The 17,049-nt window shown below is 60.9% G+C and overlaps 6 protein-coding genes across 6 annotated transcripts; all 6 read right to left on the bottom strand.

Annotated features, from left to right (window-relative positions):
- Positions 1-498: 498 nt before the first annotated feature.
- Positions 499-1,089, bottom strand: LMXM_25_0560 (conserved hypothetical protein; the record flags this gene model as incomplete). Its single annotated transcript, XM_003876060.1, has 1 exon — positions 499-1,089. One exon carries the CDS (start codon positions 1,087-1,089, stop codon positions 499-501), a length of 591 nt encoding a protein of 196 aa, XP_003876109.1.
- Positions 1,090-2,025: 936 nt separating this feature from the next.
- On the bottom strand, positions 2,026-3,006 carry LMXM_25_0570 (conserved hypothetical protein; the record flags this gene model as incomplete). Its single annotated transcript, XM_003876061.1, has 1 exon — positions 2,026-3,006. The coding sequence occupies one exon, from the start codon at positions 3,004-3,006 to the stop codon at positions 2,026-2,028; it is 981 nt and encodes a 326-aa protein (XP_003876110.1).
- An 817-nt stretch (positions 3,007-3,823) lies between these two features.
- On the bottom strand, positions 3,824-4,396 carry LMXM_25_0580 (conserved hypothetical protein; the record flags this gene model as incomplete). Its single annotated transcript, XM_003876062.1, has 1 exon — positions 3,824-4,396. One exon carries the CDS (start codon positions 4,394-4,396, stop codon positions 3,824-3,826), a length of 573 nt encoding a protein of 190 aa, XP_003876111.1.
- Positions 4,397-5,920: 1,524 nt separating this feature from the next.
- LMXM_25_0590 (conserved hypothetical protein) lies at positions 5,921-6,220 on the bottom strand (the record flags this gene model as incomplete). The annotated part of the gene is made up of 1 exon (XM_003876063.1): positions 5,921-6,220. One exon carries the CDS (start codon positions 6,218-6,220, stop codon positions 5,921-5,923), a length of 300 nt encoding a protein of 99 aa, XP_003876112.1.
- Positions 6,221-9,008: 2,788 nt separating this feature from the next.
- Positions 9,009-10,256, bottom strand: LMXM_25_0600 (conserved hypothetical protein; the record flags this gene model as incomplete). Its single annotated transcript, XM_003876064.1, has 1 exon — positions 9,009-10,256. One exon carries the CDS (start codon positions 10,254-10,256, stop codon positions 9,009-9,011), a length of 1,248 nt encoding a protein of 415 aa, XP_003876113.1.
- A 1,024-nt stretch (positions 10,257-11,280) lies between these two features.
- On the bottom strand, positions 11,281-15,705 carry LMXM_25_0610 (conserved hypothetical protein; the record flags this gene model as incomplete). Its single annotated transcript, XM_003876065.1, has 1 exon — positions 11,281-15,705. The coding sequence occupies one exon, from the start codon at positions 15,703-15,705 to the stop codon at positions 11,281-11,283; it is 4,425 nt and encodes a 1,474-aa protein (XP_003876114.1).
- Positions 15,706-17,049: the final 1,344 nt, after the last annotated feature.

Consider the following 17,049-nt stretch of genomic DNA (forward strand, 5'->3'; position numbering starts at 1 on the left):
CTGCTGCTACCACTCGCCCAACGAGCTGTGAACACTGCGCCAACGGAGCAGGAGAAGGTGCCGCTGCATCGACTCCACCTTCGCTCTCTTCTTTCATTTAGGTATTATGATGGCGGCTCATCCGGTGCCGTCTCGTCTCGCCTCTGCAGCAAGCGATAGGGAGGGGAGGGGTGCGGCCTCGATGTACGCCGCCGCCGCCACCATATCACTTGCAGACCCCGAGGAAAAGATGCGGTGTAGAGGAAAAGGCACGTGTGAGAGCGAAGAGAGGGGCAAGAAACGAAAGCATGCCGTTAACCAGAGCAAAGCAACAAAGTGGACGCAGCAACCACGTGTGCAACAGGAAGGCAACCCAACAACACATCGGCACCACCGCAAGACACCACGCTAACCATCAGGCCTTCGATCCGACAAGGTGGGCACACAGGCACACACACTATATGGACGCGCATGCATGGGTGCCCTGCAGGGAGTCAGACGTTCTTCTCCCTTTGCGTCTTAGCGCGTTGCCGCACGAATGGAGCGGTTCATGGGGCGCAGCACAAGCCGTATGACGAGCACAGCCACACCGAAGACAATCAGCATCAAGAGGCACACCTGAAACTCAACTAAGCGGCGCTTGGACTTGGGGAGCAGCTGGAACTGCAGGCGCTGACGATCCGTCTGGCTGCTGTGTGCCTTGAGATAGTATGGCGAGTCCGGATCCTTCAAGATCTCGTGGGCTTGGAAGACACGGTCTACCATCTTGGCATCAGGGTACTTCCCGTTGGGGCCGTACTTGGCCTTCGCCTTTTCAAAGGCAGCATCGATGTCCTCCACCGTGCTGTCCGACGGTAGGTCAAGCACCTCTAGCGGGTCGAACTGCGTAAGGAAGGCCTCCTGCTCACGCTTGCCCGGCATCTGCGCGTACTGAGTGCGCCGTTGCTCACCCAGAGCGGAGACAGCGACGCCAGCGGCATGGCCTGCGCCGGTCGACACGACAAACTGCATCTGGCGGCGAGACGACGCGCTGCGAAGTGCTGTTCCGAGAAGAGGCCGCACACTCGCCGACATGGTGCCGCGGTGCAGCACGATCGCACACGGACGCATCCTGCTCGAAGGTTTTTGCTTATCCGCCCGCACGGGTATGTATGCGTTCACGCAGCTGAGCGGCTGCGCCCACAACTGACCGGCCACGTGGAACGCGGTGAGGCAAGAAAGAGAAAGAAAGAACAAAGGGACGGGAGTGCAGAGACCGAGACACACACAGACAGAGAGAGAGAGAGACGACGCGCGAGCGTCTTAGCAACACTGCCGATGTGCTGTGCACGCGCAAGAGCGAATGCCAAGGCTCGGCAGTCGCGGTAGGAACGTGAGGCGAGAACAACGAGACGCACGGAAGAGGGAAGCTACCGGTGTGAGGAACCCGATGTGGCCGCGTAGCTACGTGCGCCTTTTCGGGTGAGGGGAGGGGGATGGCATATCTGTCCATGCGTGTACACAACCATATGGAGGAAGGAGAGCATGAGCCGTCAAGCACACGTGGTGCTGCTGCTGCTACCTTTCCTCAGCACCAAGGCAATCGCGCGCGCTAGCGCGAGCTTGCAGAGACTCATACATAGACAGACAGATACAAGCACACTCGCAAAAGAGGGAAAAGATACGCTCATGAACGTCCCCGTACACTCGCGAAGGCCTTCCGCAACAGGAAGCAATGTATGGTGCCGTCATCAAGTCCACGTGCAGTAGAAGCTATGGGCAGGCGAAACGAAATAGAAAAAAGGGAGACGAGGAGGACTGACAGCGAGCAACCAAATAAAATACAAAATGCAGCCCGTACGAAAAAAAGGCAGTGCCCACCAGCACCACCACCACCCCCTCCTCATCGTTGCTATCCTTGACGTCGTCGAGAGCGATCAAACCAAGATATGCGGCGCTGAATGACTGAAGCGCGGGAGACAGCGCGAGCGCGTGCTGCCCGTGAAGGAAAAGGTGATCGGGTACACCCATCCCTTTGCCCACCATCACCTGCCCCGCCCCGCGCCCTCACGCGTTGTACAGGATAGTGGGTCGACGGCCATCGGAGAGCTCCAAACTCACCAGCTCCTCGTCAAAAAGCTCGATGAACTCCTCGTTGTCAGCGCGGCTCTTGTTTCCGGCGAAGCGGCGGTACTCCTCGAGGATGGAGACGAGATTCCATCCCTGCAGCTTGCGTAGACACCCACACACAATACCGGAGCGGTAGCGTCCCTTGGAACAGGTGATGAGCAGCGGATAGTACTGCGGGTCTAGCAGGATGTGCAGAATGCTGACGACAACCGCCTCGGAGAGGGTCATGAGACCGTAGAGCTTGCCCTCGTAGGACGGCGCCGCTGCCTCAAAGCTGCCACTGCTGCCGCCGTTGTCGCGCAGTCTGTTGGCGGGGAAGTAGAGCGGCGCCGGGATGCGTACTGGCGAGAATTTGGAGCTATTCTGGCGGTCGCCGACGTTTTCTTGTAGGAAACGCACGGCATTCGACGTGCCCGCAGTGGAGACGCCGCGGTCCTCCTCTATGCCCTCTCCGTTGCCATCCTGCCAGCCATCGCCTTCGGTGTGACTCGCGTTGCCATTGCCCAACGAGTCGATGTACGGACGGTTGCCGTCGGCACCGCTGCAGCTGGCGGTGGTGCCTTCGAGACCCTCCTCTTTAGCATGGCTGACATTGCTCCCATTCACGTTCGCGGGTCCCGTGGACGAGGCACCTATCGTGTTCCCACGCGTGACGTCGTCGGCTGCGGTGATGAGTGTGTACGCCTGTGCCGCACCATGAAACGTGCCGCAAGTCTGTGATTCGCTGACGAGAGGGCAGAAGATCGTAACCCCAGACTCCTGCAGCCAGTGCACAAAGGCGTCGTCGTGGATGTCCGTGAGCAGAATGCATGTGCGCAGTCCCAGAGATGAGAGAAAGCCGTAGTGGCGCGGCTCTGGCGCACCACAGCGAAAGATGCCCTCCTCCACATAGCCAAAGTTGGGTGGAATGACCTTCATTACCAGACTCCCGCTCCACGCCTCTGGTAGGCGTCACGGCGAGCGCACGGATGTATCGGTGCGTGTATGCGTGTCGCTTGCCTCGTGCAGGGCCGAGCAAAGACACACAGAAAAAAGGGGGGCTCAGCAGGGCAACACCGCAGACGGAGGGGGAGAGGGAGGGGGATGAGGCGCACAGAAAGAGATATCGAAGAATGCACAGAGACACGTCACCAACGGGGCCTGGGGGCGGAGAGGGGGACGACGGAGAAGGCGAGGCGGCGGCAGTGGTAGTGGTGGTTGGGGCGGGGGAGTGGGGAGAAGGTCTCAGAGAGAGAGACAGAGACAGAGAGAGAAGCGAAAACCCACACACACAATGGCAGACAGACATGTGAGCGCACACCCCAACGGGACCACATCAGAAAGTCACGTGAAAATATCACCAAGAAGCGCCCGTCGCCCAAAAACATCTATCCAGAGATGCCTCAAAAGCACTCGACAAGTGCACGGCTTGTCGAGGCCTGTGCGCTCTCCTCCGGCACAAGCGTTGGTGCGCACACACCTGTGTGGGCCTCCGTATTTGCGCATGGGTGTGACCGCCCCTTACACTCTTCTATCGTACACCCACCAAGCGCGTCGCGCGGCACCCACCTGTTTTCGGTTGTGGGTTCATCGTGCGACACTCTCCTCCTCTCCCCTGGTGGGGATGGGAAGTGCACATTCGCATACTGTGAAAGACGTGGCTTACAAGGCACCGACTCCGAGCAACAGAGCACGCACACTATCACATCAACTCACCCGCATCTGTTTGCCCACTTCCCTTCTCCTGCCGGATGGGCTAAAACTGGGGCATCTGAGAGCCAAAGTCGCCCTTTCGGCTCGCCTTCATGGAAGTATACGGGTCCCGGCCGCCGTCCGCCGCCACCTGTGTCTCATGAAGGTCGCGCTTCTTGCGGATGCGCACGTAGCTGTCCTGCACCGCGCACAGCGTGAGCGACATTTTTTCATCCGTCTTGAGCTTCTCCTTCAGCTTGGCCATGAACTCGTCGTCGTGCCGCACACCGTCGGTGAGCACTCGCATATCCTTGGCGGCCCCACCGTGTTGGCGCAGGTAGTTGACGTACTCGGTGTCCGTCCTCAGCTCCCGCTGGATAGCGACCAGCCACTGCTGATCGCAGCAAGCCTGCAGCACCTCATAGTAGACCTGCGGGTTAAACTCACGGCCGCAAGCTGTCTTGATGGGAGTATGGAGTCCGATGCTGCTCTGCAGATGGTGGCCGCGGCGCATCTCCCAGCCTTGATTGCTGCCGTTGGGATTGGAGTCCTCGGTGGGGATGTGGCCCGGGATAATGGTCCGTCGCGTCACGACGAGCACGCCAAGGCGCAGAGGAGTGCGCAGCACACGCCGCATGGCTACACGAAGCAAGCGGAGGCACTATGGATACCAGCCAAAGCTTACGCACCGATATGAGTGGGTAGGTATGTCTATGTGTTTGGCTCCACACACACTACACACTAGACTTGCCAGGAGGCTGCAGTGCGCGCCGGCAGAGAGAGAGACGGGCGCGAAAGCAACGGAGGATTCGGATCGCAGAGAGATGTCGAAGGGCAAAGTACGCGCAGGACATCTCGGCTGATAGAAATACAGAGAGAAAGCGCAGGGAGAGAGGGGCAGAACAAATTACTTCAACGGCGGAGCCCCGTCCCCGGCCTCCCTAAACGTGTCGCCTCCCGCTTTCTTCGCGTGGTGCGAGTGAAGCGAGAAGGCGAGCTGTGAATGGGAAGTGAAGATGCGAGAGAGAGAGCGCCACACTGCCTTCGCTCACCTTCGCTATTCATGGCTTCAAGCAAGCCGCAGCCGCCCACAACGCGCATAACGGCGGCATACGCTACATGCGTACGCAGTCCCAAGGTGCTGTCAGAGCGTGTCGGCGTTTGGCAAGCGGTGCTGCGAGCGAGGTTGAAGAGCTAATGAAGGCAGCAAGGCACTACACGGAGAGTCGCCGCTTGGCGGATTGCGTAGTCCTTCTTCCGTGTGTGCTGTTGTTGTTGTTCGTGTTTACGTGCTTGTTTGCCCGTTACGTGCTACACGGTGAAACGAATGTGTGCGAGCGTACACATGCACACACACACACACAAAGTGTCCCCGCCTGCATCTCTCTGGCACTCTGTGTGTGCTAGGTGAGACGGTGTGGGCTGACTGGGTGTGCGTGTGCGTACTCCCTACGTAGAAATACACGCCATCCTTCCTCTTCTCGGACAGTCCTCCTCCCCCCCCCCGCCCTTTTCCCTTTCTTCTCCTTCGAGGCTTCCCGTCACTCGCCACTGCAAAGTGCTTGGCATCGTGCAATAGTGTCGCTCTCTCGGACAGTACTACTTTGTGTGTCGTCCTGGCACGTAGCCGCGGCTTCGCGTGAGTCCACTCAGTGCCAATCCCGTGGGCCTGCCTGGTGGCGCGCGCACGCGAGAGAGAAAGAAGACAGCTACATGCCGGGTGTGGGTGTGGGTGCGGAGACAGGCGGAGAGCCAAGGGGTGGGGAGGGAGGGGCAGAGGGAAGCCGACGTCGCAATACATGCGGCTCCGGTCGTGGTATTCTACTTCCTACTAAGTTGCACGTGTTTTCTTCTTTGCGGGGGGGACGGTTGGTCGGTCCTTCCTGTCGATGGGGCGGCGACGGCAGCGGTTGTGTGGCTGTGCACGCACTCACAGGTGTATGTAACGAGGACGCCTACGAGCCTACCCACCAGCCACCGCTTCTCCAAAGGTGAGGCAAAACGCTGCCTCGACTTCGACGGATAACGGGGAGAGGCTCATCGATACCAGGTAATGGTGGAAAGAAACAGGCGGGTAGGTGGGGTGAAGTTGGCTGCATTCATGCTGCTACTCCTCTACACCATCAGCGGCGTGCCATCTGCACAGCGGCATCAGAGGCTTCTAGTGCATGGCCTTCTCCAAGTCCTTGTACACCTCATGCAGGCCCTCCGGCACCATCGCCGGAATAGTCGTCTCGAGCTCGGCACTCGGTTTCGCCTCTGCCATGGCCTGGGCAGCCTGGTGGCGCTCCACGTTTTGCTGACGCACCCGCTGCTGGTGGGCGACCCACTCCGCATCGTTGGCGGCCTTCTCACGGAAGCCCTTGTTGAAGCCGAGCCATGCGACAACGAGATATGAGAAGTTGCGGAACTGGTGGAGCGTCTTCGGTGCCACCTTCGCTGCGGAGGAAGAGACGGACATGACGGCGGTGACTGGGTTGCGATGTGCTGTGGGTGTGTGGGCGTGAGTGTACCCCGACGAAGATGGAGAGGGGGAAAGGGGAGGATACGCCGGTTTGGAAAAGCAGGCGCGCACTATCTCTGTGCGTGGTCGACCCACATGTGTCGTTCAGGGAACACGTGGGGAGACGTGTCCAAGAAGTGAAGACGACCGCGTTGTGTGGTGGCAGCAGCGGCAGGCATCGGAGGAGGGGGAGGTTCGCCATGTTGGCGCGGCAAAATACAGTATATATTTAAAGAAAGCGAGCAGAGGAAGAAGTATGCACGAGGCACGCAGGAGGATGGACTGCAGCGGACACATGCCAAGGATGCACCTCCGGAAGAGACTGGTCGTCACAGAAAAAGACAAAGAAACAGCATGCTATGAACACGCCTGCAGTGGAGACGGGAAGAATGCGGAGGGGCAGTGCGCAGGACAGCGCAGCCGGGCATCACCTCCACTCCCTCGTACACCCTCCCCCTTTTGCCGCCATCGTCCTTCTCGCAATCACCAAGGACCCCACCACGGCAAGCCCTTGAGCGCTAGGCGAGAAGCAGTGCCTGCTCCCCAAGACGACGGAGTTTTTGCTTTGTTTTTCGCTTTTCCGTTTCACGACGTATATGCACGGCCCTGGCCCATGTCGTCGTGCGCATGCGCTGTGACGGAGAACATCTCCGTCACAGCGCAGACACACACAGACGAGCGGACCTCATCGACACACCGGCGCGGGAGCGACCGCAGAGAACCCCGCAGGACAAACGACACAAACACTCCGAAACAGAGAGCGATAAGAGAAGGGGGAGGGCAGCACCGCAGGCGCAGGAATGGCTACTCCCCCGTGCGCCCACCTTGCTCAGCCGGCACGATCCTCAGTTCTACGGCTATTTTTGCTCCTCCCCCCTCCCCCCACACACACATCAACGTCGAGGCACAGGCGGCGGCTTCTGCCTGCCCTCCTCCGACTCAGCATCGACAAATCCGTAGGTGTCCGGCGGCAGCACCCGGGTTCGCTGCAGCGGCATCACGATCTCGTTCTCGTACTCGCACCGCCCCATGGGGTTGCCGCGGCAGAACTGGTTAATGACGGCAATGCCGAGCAGGCACAAGGCAAAGGAGGTGAAGGCGCTTCGCCATGTGGTCGCGGAGGTGGCGCGGCCGAACCATTCATCGGCCGCTCCTCGGGAATGGAAGATGGAGCCGCGCCGCACGAAGCTGCGATGCATGGCGATGCCAAGTGGAACAAACCGAAAACAACAACAGCAAAAACTGGGGAAAGACAGAAAAGCGCCTGTCAAGTGCTGCGACGGTACATCAGGCACTTACGCCTGGGCGTCTTGGAGTGAGCAGACGCGAGGAGGGTGTACGGGCGCGCTCTTCGTTTTGGTTGCACACCGCGCGCGCCGAGAGGAGGAGAAGGCGCGCTTCCGTTTTCCCTCCATCGATCTCGAGGAAACAGGCGGAAGAAGCAGGAGAAAGCGGTGATGCCCTAACGCCAGGTTGGTGCGCTCCCGTGTGTCACACGGGAGCGCACACGCACTCAAACAGAGAGGCATGCATCAGTAGATGGGGAGGACTTGACGAGAGACTCCACCCTTGAAGCACGCATAGATAGCCTGGCCGTATAGAGCGCGTCCCTCCCCCCGAGCCCTTGCATGCGCGTTGTGAATGTTCGGCCATGTGACAAGAAACCGCAGCGCGGCACGCCCATGGTGAAACAGAAGCAGGAAGAAAGGCGCCCCTTGCGGTGTGGGGCAGCACTCAAGCCTCGCGGTCGTTGCGGGCGAGGAGGGTAGGACAGACGGGAATGAGAAGAGTATGAAAACAACAACAGGAGGAGAGAGGCAACCACCACCACACGCACCTTCTCGCCCGCCCACCGCTCCCATCCTTGCGCCCCATCTATAAGCGTACGGCTTGCGCTGCTGATACCCTTTTGTTTTTTGTTTCGCAGACGTGCCTCTGGTGATTCGCTCCAGGCGCATGACGATGAGTATGTGCAAACAAGAGAGAAAAGAGAGATACGGCAAGAAGCACACACACACACACGCGCGCACGGAGAGGGAGACATGCGCGTCGAGGGTGCACACGCACGCCGGGAGAAGAAAAGACGCTCCAAAAAGGCGGCAGAGTTCGGCGGAGAGGAAAGGGAGGGGGTGAGAGCACAGCTACACGGCCGTGATGAGGTGCTGGCCAGTGAAAGTGAATCAAGTACAACGCAAACCGAAGGAGAACAAGAAATAAGTACATCCGGCGCACACACAAGAGCACCCGTGCGAGAAGCAACATCACCGAGGGCGAATGTGTGTGTGAGAGAGGGAGGGGGGCAGAACGGAAGACATTCAGGGGACGGGGGGAGGGAAAGACGACAACGGGTAGAGGCCAGCGGAGAGGCCAAAGCACGTCGCCCTCTGCAGGATCCCTTCGCTCCTCTGTCATCTTTTCCTACAGCCCCCTTCTACAAGATCTGCCGTGCGTCCGGCGAAGCAGCAGTGGTGCATGTGTCTCTGTCTGTCACGTATACATGCCGACCATTCGCGGCGTATGCGGAAGAGTCGGAGAGGGCGAGAGCGAAGGAGATGAGGCGCGCTTGCGCTTGTGGGAAGGACTATGACGGGCAGAGTTCTCCCACGTGGTGGTGCCATGTTGACACGTCGCCCCCGCCATGATCAGCAGGTACGGAGAGTACGTCGTGGTCCCACCTCCGCAAAAAGAGCTCTGCCCCCTCGGCTATCGCTCTTCTCGTACCACCTGTAGGAGAGAAGGGGGAGCGCTACGCCAGCCGGTAGTGATGCGCATTCATGCGGCTATCCTTGAGTTCCACCCCAGGCCCGTACCAATCGGCCGGCACTGGCTCCAGTGGCGGCTTTGGCTTCGTCAGCTGCGGCAGATCCTCCTCGATGACGTGGAAGGTGCGCCCAAAGTGGTACTGGTACTCCGGCAAGTGGCCACCGTAGCCAGCAGCATGGCGCATGTACATCGGCCGTGCGTCCGCCTCTTCGCGGCCACGTATCCACTCGTCACGGCGATCCTTGTCCTCCTCGTACCGCTCAAACTTCCGCTGCGTCGTCGAGCCCGTGTGGCGGATGCTGAAGAGCGCGGCGCCGTTAGTGCCGGAGGCTATCGAGGTTGCTAGAGGAGAGGCCGCGCCCTGGCCGAGTGGAGGTGGTGCCGGCACCAGCTGCAGGGAAGCAGCCACAGAGTTGCACCGCGCAGGCATCATCGCTGCCAGGCATGGGTGCTGCTGGAGGGTGAGTACGATGAACGTCGTCACGTCGTCGCACGGCACCGCTGCCCCTTCAGCGTAGACAGTCGGTGTGAAGGTTGCCTGGACATCAGCTTGGGCTACGACCAGCGCAGCCAACTGGTCTGCAGCCGTTGGCGCATCCACAGCGCTCTCCTCCTCGCGAGCGAGCTCGGCAGCGAAGATAGCGGAGAGTGCATCTCGCGCACTGTCCACCGTCACCGCCACGCACGGCAGCGGCAGCGTGGAAAAAAAGGTCGACGAAACCACCTCAGAGACGGATTGCGCCAGAGTCGGCGGGGCTTGCCGGCACGGATGCAGCGTCTCCAGAAGATCGTCGGCCAGCACAAAGCCCACCGGGTCACTATAGGCAAGGAGTATTGCTGCGTAGTTATCCACGGTGAGGAGGACGCCAGACTGTGCGAAGACCAGCTTCAGCCCCTCAGGGTTGATTCGGCAGCGCGAAATCTGTGGTGTTGGCACGGAGGAAGAGGAGGAGAACTCGGCTGCGTGCGCCGCTGCAGCAGATGCCGGAGCAGCTCGCATCGTCTGCGGCGGCGGCGCTTGAAAAGCCCCAGTCGAGGGCAACGCAGCCGCCGTCGACTTGGCCGACGCCACAGCACGCTCGCACTCCTTCGCGTACGCCTGCCTCAACTTGACGTATTCGGCAAAACCGCCACGCAGCAGGCGGTGCGTCACGCTCAATAAGACCGGCTCGCACGCCTCGCGTGCGAGGACCACCTCCACGGCGGTCAGCGCAGAGCGGCGAATCGGCATCGCCGCAACGCTACGTGTGCAGGAAAAAAAATAAGGTGTTTCTGCTTTCGGCAGTGCCGGTGGCCAAATATCTCGTCAAGTGGATTGCGGGGAACGAAATCGGGGGTGGAGCGAAGAATGAAGAAGGCAACCGCGGCGGTAATGCACCAACACAGTGACACGGTAGCGGCGGCGCAGAATTGCGAGGGTGGTGGGTGCAGGAACCGGAGCAGCTGGAGAATTCGAAAAGGAGGACGGCAGCAGAGGGTAGAGAGGAGCAAAGCGGGAAGCCGAACAGCACGGGAAGGGTGGGAGCATCGTGTGTGTGTGTGTGTGTGTGTGTGTTCATGTATGCGAAGCAGAGGTCAGGCAGCAAGCCATGAGGTGCCCCGGTGGTACTGGAGGAGGGAGAGACAATGGAGAAAAAGGGGGGCCGCGAAGGTCCACTTCTGCCCCTTCTTCAGAAGCCGTATGATGCGCACCGGACCCGTTGCGGTGCATCCGAGAAGCCCACATGGAACGAACGAAAAAAAAGAAAAATCAAAGAAACGTGCACGGCCATAACAGCGCACAGCACAGCCGCCGTCCAGCGCATACGCTTTCAGAGAGGCAACCGCCACACACGCAACGTGAAAACAACACACGAGGTGTGAGCGTTGCCGCTATTCGCCCTTCACGCGGTAGAGAAAGGGGATGAGTAGTCCCCTCCCTCTCTCCCATGCTTCAGCGCGCACGCAGGGTCAAGAGGCTACCTATGGCCCTCAGTGATCGTCCACAAGCCGCAGGCGCGCTGAAGCGACTCCTTGCTCTGTAGTTCGCGCTCCAGCTTCAGGGTACAGCCCTTCATGGATGAGGCCATACGGGCCGCGGACTGCCGCTCTTGTGAGCGATTCTTCGCGCGGCATGCAGTGGGAATGAAGAGAAGCGAAAGAACAACCGCACGCGTGTGCGCACCACACAGTCACAGACACGTATCGGACAGTGGACCAGCCTGGGGGAGTGGGGAAGGGGGGCGCCCACACGACGACGGGAGGGGGGGGTGAAGCTACAGTTGCAAGAACATGAGCTCGCCGCCAAACGTCATGAGAGGACGCAAGGGATGCGCCACGCAGCTACCAGGCAAAATTGGCGGGCCCGAGGATCGGTGTCCCTGCTGCTGCTGCTGCTGCGACAAGGTGGGCTCCTCGACACCGTTCACCATCACGGCCAGCGGGCGCTCATTCAAGATCAGTCCCTTCGTGTTGAAGGCGGCGTACGTGTTGTTCTGGAAGCACAGGCCCACCAGCCCTGTATGGATACCGACAGAGCAGCGCATGATACGTGGGGCCGGTGGAGGGCAGGGGATGGGGACGGTGCTGGTGCTGGGCGACGACGAGAGCAAGGCAGGTGCGGCATCGGTACCAATACCGCCGATATCGAGCGACGCTCCCTCGACCCCACCGTAGCCGTAGTAGAGATCCTGGTGAGTCACACACAGCTGTGGCTCACTCAGCTTGCGCGGATCGAAGATGAAGAATGCGCTACGGGTGGCCGCAGCGATGGAGAAGCCGGTGCTCGTCGCGACGGGCCCGGCGCCGACGACCGCCTCCATGGCTGCCGTTACTGCCGCACCGGGAGCACGACAGCTCACCATGCCCACCGCGCCCATCTGTCCCTGCCGCTGACGGTCGTCGTAGTAGCGGACAACGCCGTCTGAGAAGCCCGCCAACAGCGCGCGCTGCGTCGTGTGCGTCTCGAGGCTCGTCAGCACGGGGTTGCCCGACACGCTCAGTCGCTGCACTACCTGCTCCTCGGCGAGTGACACCATGTGGATCGCCGTCCCGCCGTCTGCCGCGATGGGGCCGCCGTAGAAGAGCACCGCTGCACTGCTTCGGTAGGTTGACTTCAGATCCAGCCAGCGGTTCGCCGGCGGCGGCGGACAGGCGGAGAACACGGCTGCCTCAGTGGGCACCGAGTTGGGGTCCCAGCAGCCCTTCATGAGCGTGAATCCACCGCGCTTGTCGACCAGCAGCAGCCCCGACTGCTCTGAAAGGTCGTTGATTATGTGCACGTCATGCAGCGGTCCCGACAGCTGCACGGGAAAGCTGTGCAGTTCCTGCTGCGAGTTGTAGTTGTCGTACGAGATGTATGAGATGCGCTGGTTCTTCGTAGCGACCACCATAGACGCCTCGAGTGCGCGAAAGGTAGTGCACACAACCGTGTCCGGGCGCACGGCGCTGCGCAGCACGAGGTGCCGCTCCGCCTCGGTGTTCCTGCAGGACACCGACAACGCTTCCGCCGAGGCGGCGCCGTTGCCGTTTCTGCCGAGGTGTCCATTGGGGTCCTGCGAGAGCAACGGGTTGCTCCCGGTGTACGTGTAGCGGCGGTGCGGCTCCAGCTTGCGGTCCCGCATGTCGAGCACCAGCTGCCTCATGATGTCGGTGTTCCACGTGGCGCGCGTGCGGTCGGCCTCGGACCAGTACTCAGCAGACTCGGCAGAGGCCACGCGCGACATCGTGCGCAGCGCCTCCGAGGCGAAGCGCTGTGACTGCGGTGGAGCGCCGGTGGAGAGGCAGCGCAGCGCCTTGTTCACCAGCACACCGTCGCAGTTTGCATAGAGCATGCACAGCACCAGTGCCGCGTCGTGCAACAAGCCCTCCACCATTTGCAGGGCGGCTGGTGAGAGCTTGCTCGCCTCGACCTCGCGCGTCGGTGGCAAGGCATCATCGGCTGTCAGGAAAGACGTGTCAAAGACGACCGTGTCGTCAAAGAGTGAGCTGACGGTGGGGCGGGCGGCGTTGAGCTGCGACTTGACACCAACCTGGGCCTCCTCCAACGCCCACCGGTTGCCCTGTTGGCCCACCTCCAGCACGTACCCGGAGATATTTTCGCGGTGTGCGAGGGACAGGACGCCGCGGTAGGCGTGCAACACCTCGCAACAGAAAAAGATGAGCTCCTCGCGGACATTCATGCTCGCATCGAAGATGTACTCGCGCAGCTTGATCAGCAAAGACTTCTCCATGTGCAGACGACGCACCTGCTGATCGTGTGGCAACAGGTCGACTCGCACGCCGACGATGCTAGCAAGAAGGGTGACGCAGGAGCTGCGCACAACCGGTGAGCGGTCCTGCAGCAGTCGCGTGAAGAGGTCGAGACGCGAGGCGCACTCTTTCGAGGCGAATTTCTTGGCGTGTCGCAGCCCGAGAAAAAGACGTGACAGCGCCAGGCACGCCCACGATCGTAGCTCCGCGTTCGTCGAGGACAAGCACGGAAAGGCAGCGTTGAGGAAGCGGTTGTTCCACGACAGAATGCACTGTCGCTCGCCGCGCTGCAGAAACTGGCACAGCACGTAGCACGCCATGCTCTTGCAACGAGAAAGGTTCACGTCTTTCATCAGGAAGTACACGGTGTGGCCTGGATTCACGAGATGGTTCGCGACGCTGTTCAGCTTTGCCGCAGCCAGGCCAGACTGTGCGGGCGGCGGCGGCGGCGGCACTTCGGCCAGCAGGGAGCGCATCGGCTGCATAGGCTGCAGCGGCTGCTCGCCCGGCTCGGCGGCGCCGTCGAGGCTCGCGGTACTAGCCCATGTCTGCGAGCGGGGTTGGAATTCGGCGCGCTTCTGCCGCGGTGATGCGGTGGCGGTCGTCGGCGAAAAGTTTGGGCTGGGCATCTGCGGCGACTCCGCCCGCGCGTAGTTCACCATCTGGCCGTACTCGACGTACTCGATCAGCGTGGAAGGCTCCTCCAGCTTCAGGAGACTCGTGAAGTATTTCTCGCACTGGCACTTCTGCATCTCGTTGCATCCCTCCACCGGGTCGGCGCGGATGACCTGCATCCACAAGACCGTCACAATGAGGAACACCTCTGGCGCCTGCGTAACGAGCTTGCTCATGTACGGCAGTATGCCGCACAGGATCGCACGCTTGCCGGCTGTTCGGCCAGAGTCGAGGTACTTGGCGAGCAGCGTGAAAGCCCGCACGCGGTAGAGTACCTGGGTAAGGGCGAGGAGCACGCACGGCAGCTGCTCCGGCACCTCCGCCATATCACCCGACTCCACCCACACCTCAAAGGCCGTGAGCTGGTCATCGAAGAAGCTCGACGGCTCATAGGCGGCAGGGGCCTCGTTCGTGGCGGTCAGCAAGCGCGGCAGCTGGCTCACGCACTTGTCCACCGTGTACTCCCACAGCTCCCACATGGGATGCAGGTGCGCCTCCTCGGAGAGGGCCGGGTATGTCATGGGGGTGCAGCCGGACTCCCGCAGCAGCCGGTCGGCTAGGATGCAGTTGCGGAAAATACCCTTGATGGCGGTCCCTTGGCGAAACAGGTAGTGGAACTGCGCTGGCGGCAAGGTGCACCATGCGATGGTGTCTGTCACGGCGTTGAGGATCCAGTTCAGCTCGCCGCGCGGCGACTTGCGGTCGTTGCAATCGCCAGGCATGTTGCGAATCATGTCCGCCGTCACGTGCGGCAGCAGCATCGCGTGGAAGGAGAAGCCAATGTACCACTCCAGCGCCATCCGCAGCGGTGTCGTCAAGCACGACGTCAGCAGATCCGCCGGCAGGGCTGGGCTCAGTGGGAGAGTCTCCCCGGGGCCGCAGGCGCAAATGAATAAGTCATGCGGCCGCTTCTCCTGCAGCCGGTCTCTGCACCATCGTTGCAGCAAGGATCCGGCGGAGTTGCAGTCGAAGACGTAGATGGCCGGCGTGTCGACCAGCTCCGCCATCTCGGTGATGTTGAGAGGGACGTAGTGCGTGCGCTCTTTATCGAACACCCACACTTCCCCCAGATCCGTGGCGCGCGGCATGCCGTGGCCGTTGTAGTGAATTAAAATGCGGCCGTCGCGGGCCGTGTGACGACTCTTCGCGAGCGCCGACTTGGACACCTCCAGGCTCGCCTCCACGACGCGCATGACGCCAACGTCGTCACGCAGCACGCTGCGGTACTGCCGCTCGAGTGTCTCGGCGATACTATCACTGCCACCGCCGGCGCCACTGCTGCGGCTGCCGCGGTAGGCGCTCTTGGCGACGTGCGCCACCATTGGGTCGACCCAGCACTCCATCTTCGCGCACGGCTCCACACGAGGAAAACCGGGTGGGTCACTGCCGATGTGGAGGTACATGAGCAGAACAGCCTGCGTGATGCGCACCCGGTAGCGTGTGGACCCCCCCACCAACGTGACATCCCCCAATGTGCCGGTCCCGCCACTCGCCTCGTCCACGGTGTCATCGTTGACTAGCGACGGGAGGTTGCACGGTGCGAACGCAGCTACTCGTTCGTTGATCACCTCATTCAGAGCTGTGGAGGAGTGAATCTCGTATGCATGGCTGCTTGGCGCCGCGGCGGAGACAGTGACGGAAGCAGAACTGGTAGCACCTGACGACGAAGCCACAGCGTTGCCCGCGGCGGCGGTGGCGGCGGCGGCAGCGCCTAGTGGCGGAGCAACGGCAGCGCCGGGGCTGCGTCGATCAACATTACGCCGACGATTCAACATTGCTTCTGGAGAATCTTGTGCAGAGGCCACAGTGAAGTACACAGGGGCGACGATGCAAGGCGGATTGCAACTCTCAGCACGTGTTCGCCGTCCCCTCCCCCTCCTTCTTCTGGGGTGTTCCTGTGGGATGAAGTCGGGGCTGCAGAGAAGGAACAGTGAGGACGGGGCGGGTAGTGTCTTCCCTGCTGTACAACGGCGGTGCGGAAAAGTGAATACGCGGCAGAGAGGGGAGAACAGCAGCTGAGAAAATCCCTGTGCCTGCCTGTACCTTTACTATGCGTGTGTGTTGGTGGCGTTGAGTGTGCCTCGCCCGTGGTTGTCACACTCGTGGAAACAGACACGCACGCAGAGATACAGAGGTGGATCAGAAACACAAGCGCGAGCAGCAGAGCAACAACAGAGAGAGGGAGATGTTCGGCGACACACGCACTCACTCGCGGAGAGAAATCGATGTATACGTAGCAGACGCGACGAACAGTCACCGGCGAACCGCGCACGAAGAGCGATAGAAACGGAAAGAAGAAGCGTAGATCTTCCAGCCGTACAGGAAGGAGGTGGACAAGGGGGGGGGTGGGGCGAAAGAAGAAGTCCGGTATGATAAGCCGGCAAAGCTGGTTATGATGCGGGATCCGTGCTTCTTCTTCGGCGGGAGGGGAGGGGGTGGAAGGGTGCTCAAGGCAAACAAACACAGCAAGTGGCAGACAGGGACAACGCGGACAGCTCCGCGACTCTGCACCCAGGCTCTCTATCCTCCGTCTGTGTCGTGGATGTGCACGATTGCGTAGAGGTGGCAACAGGGGAGTGGGTCTGTGGGTGGGTCAATGCCTCCGCAACTGTGCGCCAACTTGCATACGGTACGTTCGTGTTTTTTGTGTTGTTGTTTTCTTCACGTTTCCTCGTCCCTCTTTTCCGCCTTCCCTCTTCGCTCCTTGTGGAACTCCTGGAGGGCACATGCGGTGGAGAGCCGGCCGTGAGTCGCCGTGTATGCACGTGCACGTGTGCGTGTGCGTGTGTGTGGGGGGAGGGAGAGAGAGGATGCGTAACGGAGAGCGGCATCAGCGGTGAAGAGAAAGCGGGAAAGAGAGGGGTGACAGCAGCACACACATTGAAGGGACTGAGGGGACAGAGAGAGCATCGCAGACAGAGAGAGAGACGGCTTCACGGTGGTTGGGGTGCCTATGCTCAGTGGGGGGGGGGGTAAGCACCAAAAGAATCTCCGACCCACCCTCTGCTCTCAGCAGAGAAATGAGGGCGAGAGCAGGGGCACGTGCGTGTGTGTGCGCGAATAAAAGCGAGGAAGAAGAGCCCTCACGCGCAGCATGAGCACCTCTCGGAAGTCGATTG

Source organism: Leishmania mexicana, chromosome 25 (assembly GCF_000234665.1).
Source record: "Leishmania mexicana MHOM/GT/2001/U1103 complete genome, chromosome 25".
Lineage (NCBI taxonomy): Eukaryota > Euglenozoa > Kinetoplastea > Trypanosomatida > Trypanosomatidae > Leishmania > Leishmania mexicana.